This window comes from Argiope bruennichi, chromosome 5 (genome assembly GCF_947563725.1).
Source record: "Argiope bruennichi chromosome 5, qqArgBrue1.1, whole genome shotgun sequence".
Classification (NCBI taxonomy): Eukaryota; Metazoa; Arthropoda; class Arachnida; order Araneae; family Araneidae; genus Argiope; species Argiope bruennichi.
The window spans coordinates 117837029-117851332 of NC_079155.1; the positions used below are offsets into that span (position 1 = coordinate 117837029).

At 32.8% G+C, this 14304-nt stretch overlaps 2 protein-coding genes across 6 annotated transcripts; both read left to right on the forward strand.

Moving 5' to 3' along the window:
* The first annotated feature begins 736 nt into the window (after positions 1 to 736).
* LOC129968851 (uncharacterized) lies at positions 737 to 13214 on the forward strand. 5 transcript variants are annotated; one of them, XM_056083141.1, is made up of 3 exons: positions 737 to 8087; positions 8182 to 8250; positions 8393 to 13214. In XM_056083141.1, exon 1 carries the CDS (start codon positions 3340 to 3342, stop codon positions 4741 to 4743), a length of 1404 nt encoding a protein of 467 aa, XP_055939116.1. In that variant the 5' UTR covers positions 737 to 3339; the 3' UTR covers positions 4744 to 8087; positions 8182 to 8250; positions 8393 to 13214. The 5 variants fall into 5 exon arrangements, with proteins under 5 accessions (XP_055939116.1, XP_055939118.1, XP_055939114.1 ...); XM_056083139.1 differs by having other exon boundaries at positions 7111 to 8087; positions 8163 to 8250; XM_056083138.1 differs by having other exon boundaries at positions 7111 to 8087.
* Positions 5193 to 6497, forward strand: LOC129968374 (uncharacterized protein F54H12.2-like). Its single transcript, XM_056082231.1, has one exon. The coding sequence runs from the start codon at positions 5193 to 5195 to the stop codon at positions 6495 to 6497; it is 1305 nt and encodes a 434-aa protein (XP_055938206.1).
* Positions 13215 to 14304: the final 1090 nt, after the last annotated feature.

Consider the following 14304-nt stretch of genomic DNA (forward strand, 5'->3'; position numbering starts at 1 on the left):
GCATTGCTGGCTCATTCGATTGAACCGCGGCGATTAGAATGAGCGAGCAATGTTTTTGCAAGGTTATAAGTTCTATTCCCACTAAAAAAAAAGAGGCACAACAACTAAAAGAACCTTCAGATAAATTACAGATCTGAAATGATGCACGCTGCAAATGAAGTTTGCTGAGAAGAGAGTATGCAGATACGAACCTTGGTACCATTGAAATCACGGTAGAAAATGATCCGTTAAAGCAGGTGTATTCAGGTCGGGAGGAAAGGTTAAGTACAAGTTTGCGAAGAAGAGGAAATGCGCGTTCCATTTTTTTTCCAAGGTGAAAAAAAAGCATTTGTTTATAATGGGGGACATCTGAAGAAAAAAAGAATATAAAGAAATTTATCGATCGAAATCGTCATTTAGTCAGTCAGCATACACGAGAAATGGATGGAAAAAAGTTGAGCTTGCTTGTTTTAATAATTCTAGCTACAGCAGAATTAATTTTTATAATATCAAACCACCTTGAGACGACTGACAACGAAATTAAAATTAATAATAAAACGTGCTTTCGTTCGATACATATAGGAAGGAAATTATTTTATCATGAATGTTTAAAACAGGGTGCAAATATTCATGACATACGATATTTTTTTAACGTAAATTCAACATATTTATCAGCAAGCTTTTTAGGAATTCAAATGACTGAGGAGGAATTTCAGAAAGTATGTGAACAATGTTCAAACTGAAACATCCTTCGTGTTTACTATGTGTAGGAGCATCGCAGTCGGGTAAAACCTCATTGGTGCGACAAATGATTGCACATAAAGCATATGATTTTGAATTTAAAAATATTATCTGGTGCTATAAAGTTTTTCAGCCATGGTTTGCTAAAGAAAAAGAAATGAAATTTGTTCAAGGTTTTCCAGAAAAAGTCGAAAGCGGAAATCTATATGTATTTGATGATCAGATGGATCAACTTTGCCAAGATTATGCGGAATTGTTCACTATTACAGCACACCATTCTAGAATCAGTGTGATTCTGATTTTGCAGAATCTATTTCCCCGAAATAAAGTGATGCGAGACATAAGTCTGAATGCACAATATGTAATATTATTTAAAAACAATCGTGACGTGGGACAAATCCAGTGCTTCGCAAGACAAGTATACGGAAATAAGGCAGCATATTTTATGGATGCTTACAAAAAGAGCACGCAAGGCAATTTTAACTATTTGTTGGTGGACCTACACCCGAGAACGGATGAAAAATTTAGGCTCAGAGAGAGCGTGTTCCCTGATTCCAATGGATTTTATTGGATATATTTACCGATAAAATGAAGAATATAAAGAAGCATTATCACTTACTGAAACTACTACTCAGCGCATCTCCAGCACAAAAAAGAGCAATAATACGGACTGCTAACAAAAGTCAGTTACATTGCTTATGCGAAATTTGTGTAAACGTCTTAGGTGGTAATTTATCGGTGAGCGTAAAGAAATTACGTAAATATAAAACGGCCATAAGAAAAATTGTTAATAAAAAATTATCTTTAGAAAAAAAGAGAAAAGAATTAATTAACCAAACGGGAGGCTTCCTACCCCTCATTCTTCCCGCAGTTCTATCTGCGTTAGTAGGCCTTGCCGGAAAAGCAATAGGAAGCTGAATTTAATATTCGCAGCAATGTCTCGGAGAATGGCTCTCGTTCCTGAAGATTTAGCAGCAACTTACTTTTCGAAAACATCAGATACCGGAGTACATGGTATTGAAAACCAAATATTAAACCTTCTTCATGAGTCAAACTATTCGGATGATGCAAAAGCAAAACTGTTGAGCCAACTGCTTTTAAAATATCAGCATGCTATAAATGTGCCTAAACCACCGATACGTGTAACTATTGAAGACTCTAAGGAACAAGTTCAAGAATCGCCTAAAAGTAACTCAGTGGAAGATCCTATATTACGTGATATCATACTTTCAGTTCCTGCGAACTTCCAAAAATTTATTTCGCCTATTGCTGAAAAATTGAATACACGCAGCTATGCTTGGAATGAATATGGTGAATTGATGAAAGATAACGAAATCGTTAAAAACACAAACGTTATTGACTTATTTTCATATTTAATGAGAAATGTAAAGAAAGGTTATGAACCACATGGTTTTTCAGTGTTTTGGAGGGGTATTAAAGAGATAAAAATACCAACACGTTGGATTGGCAACCAGAAGCTAGTAGAAAATTTCGGGTTTGACACAGACGCAGGCGAGATCCAAAACGAAATTAATCTGAAATCTCCAGATTCAAAAGCAAAGAAGAAGAAGCAAAACTCGAAAAGAAAATGGAAAGAATATTAGAAGCAGCATATTACGATTTCGCAAATCCTGCATCATTTGGCGGAATAAAGAAACTATCAGCAATCTCTAAAGTTCCATATGAGAAAGCTAAACGCTGGTTAATGACCCAAGATACTTATTCGTTACATAAACCAGTTCGGTATAAATTTTCTCGGATGTCGACGCTTTCATATGGTATAAATGATTTATGGCAATGCGATCTTGTGGATTTACAGCATTTAGCAGAACATAATAATGGGTTTAAGTATTTACTCACCGTAATTGATGTATTTTCGAAGTATGCCTATGTTATACCTCTTAAAAGCAAAACTTCTGTGGCTGTAAAAAATGCTTTTGAAAAATTGTTACAGCAGGTTAAGCCTAAACACATTCAAAGCGATAAGGGCAAGGAATTTTACAATACGCAACTTCAGTCATTGTTTAAGAGGTACAGCATTAACCACTATTCAGCTGAAGGTGATCATAAAGCTAGTGTTATTGAGAGGTTCAACAGAACTTTAAAAAACAAAATGTTCAGGGTATTCACATATAGAAAATCTTATAGATATGATGATGTGCTACAGTCACTAGTAAAGTCGTATAATGACAGTGAACATCGTAGCATTGGCATGGCACCTTCAAAAGTCACTCGTGATTTTGAACCACATATCTTCAAAAAATTATATGGTTACACATTGAAGAACTCGCGAGTGATTTTGAATAAGGGAGATTTAGTAAGAATATCGAAAGCGAATAAATCGTTCAGACGAGGATATTTACCAGGGTGGAGCGATGAGGTGTTTATGGTGTCAAAAGTATATCCCTCTTATCCAACTACATTCGAGCTTCAAGACCTTAAATCAGAAGCTATAAAAGGACGATTTTACGCAGAAGAACTCCAGAAAATATTGAAACGCCCTGAGGATTATTGGCATATAGAAAAGGTGCTTAAAACAAAGGGCAAAGGTACGAAGAAAGAATATTACGTGAAGTGGAAAGGCTTTGATAATCGGTTCAACTCGTGGGTAAAAGCAGCATGGATGAAGTGAACGATTTTTACATTACGCTTCCCAGCAACTCTAGCATGGATTACTTTCCAAAAAATACGCAAGCATCATTCAGAACGAAATTATCTCGTCCAATAATACTAACTGGTGAATGGGAAGTTGGTTTATCAGAAATATTCGTTCCTCGAACCTGGTTCAACATCGGAAATCATAATAATAAATATTCGATAACTTACGAGGAAACAAAATTGGTGGAAAAGGATTTTCTGGAATACTCAATCAGAATAAAAATTGAACAGGGAACTTCTGATGAGGATATAATCGATAACATTAACCAAAGTATTGAAGCAATATGTGGACATTTCGTCTCTTTCGAATTGGATCACAAGAATATGAATATACTTATTGCTCCGAATTATGAACTACACTTGACAGCTGCTGATTCACCAAGATTGTTAACTATGTTAAACTTACCTAGAGAGGATAGAGTTATAAAAACATCGGAAAGTTTTATGTACAGAAAACCATCAAAGACAAACAAAGACAATATTTTCAAAATTATCGCTCGAAATATGAAAAGGCATTTTATAATTCGCGTCACCAGGTTTAATCATAAGTATACTGATATGAACAACATACATCACGAACTCTTTCAGCATATAAATCATAATCTAATGCAGACCGGTATAGGAGGTGCAGCGGATTTTATATTCGACTTTAAAGAAGATAAAGTAGAAATAACGGTTCAAAAGAATGTTGAACTCGAGTTTAGGTTATTATATGCCCCGTTGTTTATGCGAATGTTGGGCATGACGAAAGATATTGTTTTAACGGGTAGAACGTTACATGTTTTGCAAAAAATTGAAAGGCCTCCTATGAACGAATACTTCCGCGTGAGCATTACGGATAAACCAACAATTCCTGTGAAAATTAAAAAAACAGAGGATATGGAACTACAAGTCGGATTTTATAAAAACTCAGAGCAGTTGTTTGGATCTTTTAAACACCTTGCTTTTAATCATTTAGCGAACAATAAGATCAAAATTCATATACCAGAAAATTCAACTCTGACTTTACAAGAAGGATTAAGAGATCTTTTAGGTTTCAAAGAATCCACATTAAATGGCGGAACTCATATATCTGACTATCAATTGGAGTTAGATGGAGGAATCACCGAAATTTATGTCTATAGTGATATCATAGAATCGCACTTTGTAGGGGATACAATTGCTCCTTTACTCCGTATTATTCCTGTTATGTCGAAAAAAGAAGACCAAATAGTAATAAATTATCAAAGACCGCTGTATTTTCCTTTGCGCAAAAATTATATCGATTGCATAGAAATCGAATTGAGAAGTAGCTCTGGAGATGGTATAATTTTTACCAGTGGGAAATCACTCTTGGTTCTCTCCTTCCGTCGCAGAACACTATAAAACTATTACTTATTTTGTGATGAATCATTTTAAATCCGATCGTGAAAGAGAATGCATTTGGATCAAAAAGCTTGTGAAGATTATTACTGCTCGCAAGTGCAGGCTGGCGGTGGACCATATTTTCAGGGTGTTGGCCACCAAAGAGGATATGGAATGTTTTCAAATTTATTTCGATTTATTTCTCCCATAGCACTGAAAGCTGGAAAGTATTTAGGAAAACACCTTCTAAGCGCAGGTTCAAAAGTAATGTCAGATGTTGCTTCAGGTTCATCTCTTAAAGACTCGGCAAGATCGCGATTTCGCGAAACATCAAAACAAATAAAAGACGACATTATTCATAAAATTCAGAGCGGTTCGGGTATAAAAAGAAAGAAATTACAGAAGAAAAATCATTCGCAACGTGTCAAGCGGAGCCGAAAGAAATTAAAGAAAGCAGACATATTTTCATAATGGATTCCCGAGCGTGTGCTTGCTTGCAGAGTGAATTAGACCTTTTTAACGTGAATCCTGTACAATTATCAACAGAAGACAGCTCATTCACTGAGATTTTTCCTGTTGCATCTCTGAATGAAAAGACGCCAATTGAATTTTACGTAAGCGGAAGTGGTGAACATTATCTGGACTTATCCCATACACTTCTGCATCTACAAGTGAAAATTAAAAAGAGAAATGGAGCAGTAATTGGAACGCCTGATCAAGTGGCTCCTATCAATTATCTCCTTAATACGCTATTTTCTGAATGTTCAGTTACATTAAATGACAAGCAGGTTTCTTCGCAAGCTAACTACGCATATAGATGTATTTTCGATGCTTTGCTTTCACCTCGAGCTGTTCAAGAATCAATGCTAACATCGGGTCTTTTCTACAAAGACGCTGCTTCTAAGCATGAATCAGTAGAACTAGCTAATGTTGGTGATAATGCAAATTCCGGTTACCAAACTAGATATAACATCTGCAAAGATAGTAAACTTATAGATATGATAGGTCCATTACATTTCGATCTAGGCAATCAGAGCAAATGTCTTATAAATTCGGTGAATCTTCGGATCAAATTAGAAAGAAATAAGGATTCTTTTGCTCTGATGTCAGCCACGCAAGATTTTAAAGTAGTTATATATCACGCATCATTATTTGTTAGGAAAATTAAAGTCGCTCCCTCAGTCGTGATTGCCCATGAATTAGCTTTAAGCAAGGGAGTTATAAAAATGCCTATTCGCAGAACAGAAGTGAAATCATTCGCACTTTCTTCAGGAATGCAATCAATAACTATCCCTAATGCGTTCATTGGACAATTACCGACACGACTTATAATGGGTATGGTATCTAATGCTGCATTTAATGGGGATTTTTCAAAAAATCCATTCAATTTCAAGCATTATGATTTATCATATCTTTGTATATTAGATGGCAATCGTATGATTCCGTCAAAGCCCTTTCAACCAAAATTTGATAATTCTAACAGTTACAGCAGATGTTATATGAGTCTATTTACTGATTTGGGTAGATATCATAAAGATCAAGACATTAATATAAGTTACACTGAATATAAAGATGGGTATACGCTGTTCGCTGTAGATTTGACGCCCGATCTCAACGCGGACGGAATGCACGAAAGTATTTCACGCAATGGTAATTTAACTATTGATATAAAATTCAGCAAAGCATTATCTGAAACTGTAAATTTAATAGTTTTTTCAGAGTATCGAAATACTATAGAAATCGACAAAAGTCGCAGTATTTTTTCAGATTTTTGAAAATGGATAGCACAACTTTGTGCAGACTTGCATGCAGCGACTTCCGTCTACGTTCTAAATTTGGAGGCGTATACGCTTCAGATGAATTGCCTAAGACAATAGATAGTTATTCATGTTTTATTGTAAATTTAGATCCTAAAACAAAACCGGGAAGTCATTGGGTTGCAATAGCATTTCGGAATAACAAATGTTACTATTTTTGTAGTTATGCTTCTGTGCCGAATAACAAATATATTTTAAAGTTCATAGAAAATAACGCTGCAAAATTTGCTTGGAACAAATGTAGATATCAAAGCTTAGTGTCGTATACTTGTGGTCATTTTTGCCTTCATTTCTTGTACAATTTTGTGAGAAAGCAAACTTTGTCACCTCTAGATTCTAATAAAATTGAAAATAACGAGAAGTTTATTAAAAAATTTGTAGCTAGCAAATTTCGTTTACAAAATTGCTGCTTTTCTCCATATTCAAATCAAATTTGTGAAGCTCGTGATTTCAGAAATAGACGTCTTTAGACATGTTTCAACAGAATATAATTATATATGCTCTCTCTATAAATTTAACATATTTTTTTGGAGGTCACTTTTCATACAGAGCATATAAAAGAGATACACTAACTGTGGAATTCTCATTGTGCTTCAACTGATTCAGCAGAAACGATGACTTCCGAACTGAGATATGGCTTTATGTACTTGAAGCGTACTGGATCAGCTTATATGATTCATTGCTTCACCGATTCCCTTTACGAAAATATGATATCCTGTGTTCAAGCTGCGAACTCCTATCAAATGGATACAGTCGATTCAGACTGCAGATTGAAGATTGCCTATTTCAAGGTTCTCAACAATAATGATATTGTCAGAGAACTCCATAACGGTTCTGCTATGAATTATCGACAGACATTTGATTGTAAAACGTAATACAAAGCGAACTTCGGCGAATCAATTACTCATGATTCAAAGATCTGCAATGGAATTGTTGACAACTTCAAAGAAAATAAATGTAAATACTAAACTATACAGCTAAGATACTGAGAATAGCTCAGCATTGTAAACTCTATATAAAATTGTAATACTAAGCAGCACTAACTGTCATTTAATGTAACATCATCAATGAATCGATGTTCTACATGCATAAGCAACACGAAGAAACTGATTGTACCACTCGATGTAATATTTTAACAATCCCTGAATAAAAATATAATTTAACTGTATAATTGCGTCTGTCTTATTTTGCTTCGCTACATCAGTATGTTTTTTGTAATATCCTATATCACCGTAAAATTACGTTGTTTTATTCTCAAGGTGGTGAAAGTGGGTTAAGGTAGGAAAATGCACATAAAGTTATTTTAAAATTACTTTAAGGTCACCAGTTCAGGGAGAACAAGGCGTTCCTGGGAAATTCTACAGATAATAAACAATTATTCCATTGCCACTTACATAAACAGGGGTATAAATATAAGCTACATCAGCCTTTGTACATATACTACCGATCTTGTTGAAGACTTCATCTTCATCTCTGTCTCCGTCTTCCTCAGAGTGCGTGTATCTAAGTACTACTCAGCTATCATGGACAGTCACAAAGCGAGCGTCAGTAAGTGATTGCATTTTCATATTCTTTTTAGATTGCTAAGCATGTGTAACATAATTTTTTAAAAATAACGTTAAGTTTTCACACTTCCTAATAGGCTTAACTGATAGCGATTCAGACGGCGAGCAGTTATTTCCCCTTCCTTCCAAGGAAAAGCATACAAGCGGTAAATTAGATTTGATTTTATAAGTCAATTTAGACTTTAGATTTTTAAATTCCCAAAGAAAAAACATGACGGTAAAATGTAAAATCATTTTACATTTTGTATCTTTAGATTTAATTTCAAAATATTATCCCTTTTCTGATAGCTAAAAGAAAATCAAACGATGAGAAAAAAGAGGAGTCCACCAAAAGAGCAAAGAATTTCGAGTATAATTTTTCTGATCCGACAGAAGAGAAAAAGCTCATACCCCCAATAAGCGCTTACCTAGGAAAAGGGATTAACATCAGCATCAAGGAATACAGAAAGTCCTATTATCTTGCTTTCCAAAAGAATGTTGGAGATGAAACAAAGAACAGATTCAACATGAATCTTGACCAATTGGGAGCTTTAAAAAAAGCTATAAATGTGTTTGCAGAACATATAAAGAAAAATTGACATTCACGAGTTAAATGAAAATTTTGTAAAAAAATTGAACTAACTTGACAATTTTCCCTATATTCATCTTCTTAGAATGTCGTTTAATAGAATAGAATCAAGTTTTAGAGGTTATATTTCAGCTTACCGACACTCTCCGATACACTCTGATCCCTACAACTTATATAACGAAATTCGAGAAAACATTTTCTTACTCTTATTAGAGCAAAACCTACCTTTCCGTCTTTTAATATGCATAAGCATTGAATTTATTAAAGATACTCATCCTGACAATTTACTGCAAAACGCTTACTTCTGTTCATTTGCTGAACGCATAATATCATATAACCAAGTAAAAAGTAAAGTTAAAAGCTGTTTTCAGAAAATATTCAATTCCATTGAAACATATATCCAAAACGGTAGTGGTTGGGTTATTAATAAAATTAACTTTTTAGATGTTAATATCGGACAGTACAGAGAACCGCGGGGAGGTTGCGGTAATATAAAATTACCTGACTGTTTAAAAAAAAAAAGAACTCTTCTAAATATACGTTGCGATGATCACAAATGCTTCATATATAGTTGCTTAGCTCATCTCTTTCCTCCTGAAAAAAATCCTAATGCTCCAAGCAGTTACCAAAATAAACTAAAATACTTAAAATTGAAAAATGTAACCTTCCCCATGAAACTCTCTAACATAAAGCATTTTGAAAGTATCAACAGCTTAAAGATAAATATTTTTACTTATGACAAAGAAGTTTTCCCCATATATATCAGTAATAAAAAGTTGGGTTCGGAAATAAATTTACTTCTGTATAAAGAGCATTACTTCTTAATTAAAAATCTAAATCGTTTATTAAACTCCAAAAAAGGGATTCATCATTATTGCTCGCGATGCCTGATTGGATTTCAGAGGCGAAATAGTCTTGTAGATCATAAGCGAGTGTGTTGCCAAAATGCCCCCCAAAAACTATCACCGCCTAAAATAAACACTGTAAAATTTACTAGCATTTACAAAATGTTGTTCCATCCTTTTATTTTGTATGCGGATTTTGAATGCATAACGAAAAATATATCTACTGTTTTACCAAATACATCTCAGAGTTTTTCAGCCAACCTAGAGCATCACGAACCAATCAGTTTCGCATTAATAGCAATTAATATAAAAAATGAAATAATATATCACAAATTCTATTGCGGAGAAAATCCAGTACAAATATTTTTAAAAACAATAAAAAAATTAGCAAAATCTTTATTTAAAAGACTATCATGCAATAAACCAATGATCGAGGAAAATATACCAACGGGAAAGCCTAGCACATGTTACATATGCAAATTAAAATTTGAACCGAGTGATCGCATTGTCAGAGATCATTGCCATGTTTTAGGCATATTTAGAGGTTTCTGTCACAATTCATGCAATTTAAATTTAAAAAGAAGTAATTTCATTCCTGTAGTCATTCACAACCTTAAGGGGTACGATTCCCACTTATTGTTAAAACATATGTCTCCAGAATTCGCGCATCAGATTGATATAATTCCGACGAATAGTCAAAAATTTACTAGTTTCACCCTCGATAATTACATTAAATTTATTGATTCGTACGCATTTCTTGATTCTTCCTTATCTTCTCTTGTAGAAATTTTGAAAATTTCTGAACATCGGTTTGACATTTTTGATTCTTTTTTCCAAAATAAAACAAATAGAAACTTACTCAAACAAAAAGGATTTTTTCCTTATAGCTATTTTTCATCAAAAGATATTTTAAAACAAAAGACATTTCCACCTCACGAAGCCTTTTTTAACATTTTGACGAATTCGAACATAACAAAAAAAGAATACAAACACGCACTGAGGGTTTACCAAGAATTTCATTGTAAAAATTTTCAAGATTACCTTGAATTGTATCAAAATACAGATACAATTCTTTTAGCTGAAGTATTTCAATCGTTTCGACAAACAAGCATGATGCACTATCATTTGGACCCTGCTCATTTCCTAACTATTGCTGATTTAACGTGGCATTCTGGTTTAAAATTCACAGGTCAGGAATTAAAATTGTTATCGAATGTAGAAGACTATGTCTTACTTGAGACTCAAATGAGAGGTGGAATTTGCTTTCTCGGTCAAAGATATGCCCAGGCAAATAATCCATATCTTTCTTGTTATAACCCCGATGAACCTACAAATTATATTGTGAATTTAGATGTTAACAATCTTTACGGACATTGCATGTCTGAATATCTACCTGTGGGGGATTTTCGTTGGCTTTCACCTGAAGAAATAGCTGTTTTTGATTTAGCAAATGTATCTCGATACTCAGAAACGGGATATTTATTAGAGGTAGATTTACTATATGATAAATCAGCTCATGATTTCCATGATTTTCCCTTAGCAGCAGAACACTTAAATATAAATAAACAAATGTTATCAGATTATCAAAAAAAAATATTGTCTGAAAAAAATATTCCATTCACCGAGTGTAAAAAGTTAACACCAAATTTTTATCCAAAGAAACGCTACATTTTACACTACAGGAACTTAAAATACTATTTAAAGCATGGGATGTCTTTAAAAAAAATTTATCGGATCTTGGCTTTTTCACAATCAGACTGGTTGCGAAGCTATATAAATTTTAATAATGAAAAACGCCAACAAGCCAAAAGCGAGTTTGAAAAATCTTTCTTTAAAAAAATGAATAATGCTTTTTTCGGCAAAACATGCCAAAACGTCAGAAAAAGAATTAACTTAAAGACTGCTCTTACACCCGCTGAATGTAGAAAGCATTTAGCAAGTCCTTTACTTGAATACTTTGAGAGCATAAACGAAGACTTCGCTGTCTTTAAGATGAAAAAAATTAATCTAGTTCTCGACAAACCAATTTATGTAGGATTTTGCGTGCTTGAGCTAGCTAAATTACACATGTATACTTTATATTACTCTAAGTTCAAAAAATATTATAAAGAAAATTGCAAACTCTTATACACAGATACTGATTCTCTATTCATGCAAATATTTACAAATAATGTTTACAAAGATTTTAAAAATGAATTTTTTGATATCATGGATCTAAGCAACTATCCATCTTCAAGTGAATTTTTTAATTCGGAGAACCAAAATAAGTTAGGGTTTTTAAAAGACGAAACGAAATCTAAACCTATTTCAGAATTTATCGGTTTACGATGCAAAATGTACAGCTACAAATGTGAAAATACTGAAACGAAAAAGGCAAAAGGTGTAAAACAGAGTTGTTTAAGAAACATAACACATGAACATTTTAAAACCTCTTTACTTAATGAAACGATTCATCGTCACGAGCAATATTCTATACAGTCAAAATCACATATTCTTTCTACAACCATATCAAACAAAATTTCTTTATCTCCGTTTTACGATAAAATATTTTTGAATGAGGATGGTGTGACCGGAAAATGCTTTGGTCACTATTCCTTGCTTGAAGAATAATGGTAGTAAAATTTTCGTTTATTTTTATGTTCTTCAAAAAAAAAATTTTTTTGAAAAACTATTAAGCATTCAATAGCTACCTTCTGTTAAGGGGAAAATTGTCTCTTAGTTCAATTTTATTTCACATGCTTTGTAAGTGAATCAAATGTTTACTCAGATCGACTGGTTGGACTGAGTTTTTTCATGGTTTTCTCAGTCTATAACGCAAATGCGAACCAATATAAGATCTTCCATGAGATATTATTAATAAATACCAAGAACATTTTATTTTTTAATGTAATCAATTTTTATACTATTTTTGCATGTACATATATATATGATTCAAGTTGTTGTTTTTATCTTAGTTAATATTGTATTAATTGTTTGCACTGTTTTTCGAATGAAATGAAAATAATTTGTATTCATATCCTTTCTTTATATACATTTCTTTCTTATATTCACATGCTTTGTAAGTGAATCAAATGTTTACTCAGATCGACTGGTTGGACTGAGTTTTTTCATGGTTTTCTCAGTCTATAACGCAAATGCGAACCAATATAAGATCTTCCATGAGATATTATTAATAAATACCAAGAACATTTTATTTTTTAATGTAATCAATTTTTATACTATTTTTGCATGTACATATATATATGATTCAAGTTGTTGTTTTTATCTTAGTTAATATTGTATTAATTGTTTGCACTGTTTTTCGAATGAAATGAAAATAATTTGTATTCATATCCTTTCTTTATATACATTTCTTTCTTATATTCACATGCTTTGTAAGTGAATCAAATGTTTACTCAGATCGACTGGTTGGACTGAGTTTTTTCATGGTTTTCTCAGTCTATAACGCAAATGCGAACCAATATAAGATCTTCCATGAGATATTATTAATAAATACCAAGAACATTTTATTTTTTAATGTAATCAATTTTTATACTATTTTTGCATGTACATATATATATGATTCAAGTTGTTGTTTTGTCTTACTTAATATTGTATTAATTGTTTGCACTGCTTTTTCGAATGAAATGAAAATAATTTGTATTCATATCCTTTCTTTATACATATATTTCTTTCTTATATATACAATAAAAATCGTTCAACAATTATCAGTCTGTGCCTCTTTTTTTTGAGTGGGAATAAAATTTATAACCTTGCAGAAAACATTGCTCGCTCTTTTAGTAGTATAGAGATGATGGTTTTCATATAAAAAGTTTTTATATGAGAGCCATCATCTAGTGAAAGGTACTTTTTATATGAGAGCCATCATCTAGTGAAAGGTACTTTTTATATGAGAGCCATCATCTAGTGAAAGGTACTTTTTATATGAGAGCCATCATCTAGTGAAAGGTACTTTTTATATGAGAGCCATCATCTAGTGAAAGGTACTTTTTATATGAGAGCCATCATCTAGTGAAAGGTACTTTTTATATGAGAGCCATCATCTAGTGAAAGGTACTTTTTATATGAGAGCCATCATCTAGTGAAAGGTACTTTTTATATGAGAGCCATCATCCCTATACTACTGTTATTATGTTTCTTCATTCCTTGAATAATCCTTTCACCCTATTGCTAAATGTAAACATTTTCTCTTTTCATGTTTTCTCTCATTTTTTTTTTTTTGACGAAACAAAAACTTCTAGAAGCATGGGCAAAAGTGCAGTGGGTTTCTGGATCCGATAATGAACAGTAGTTTCCGAAGAATAGTACGAAAACTCTTCCATCTTTAAAATTGTTTTACCAATTTTCCATTTTTCCCTCTCGGCAGTTGAAAGATGATAGAACAATCTATTTCTAAATTGCCATTCCTGAAGTTTTACAAATAGTTAACCTTCTATATGGTAATAATAGAAAAATAAAATTTTTTGAATGACTTAGAATTGGGAATTAAATTTATCATATTTTAACTCTGTTCGATATAATCTTTATATCCACTTCAAGAAGATATAATAAAGACGAATACGAATACCGGATAACTACAACCAGAACAATTAGCAGAATTCTGTATGAATACGAAAAGAACGATTTAAGTGGCTAATGAAGGACTCTCTTCTCAGCATGACTTGAATTGCTGATGCATTATCATTATTTTACGGTTTAAATCTATTGGAGAAGCGCACAATCCACTCCAAATGTTCAGGATCACTTTAAAATATAAAGAGGTTGACCAGTAAAATATAGTACACAGT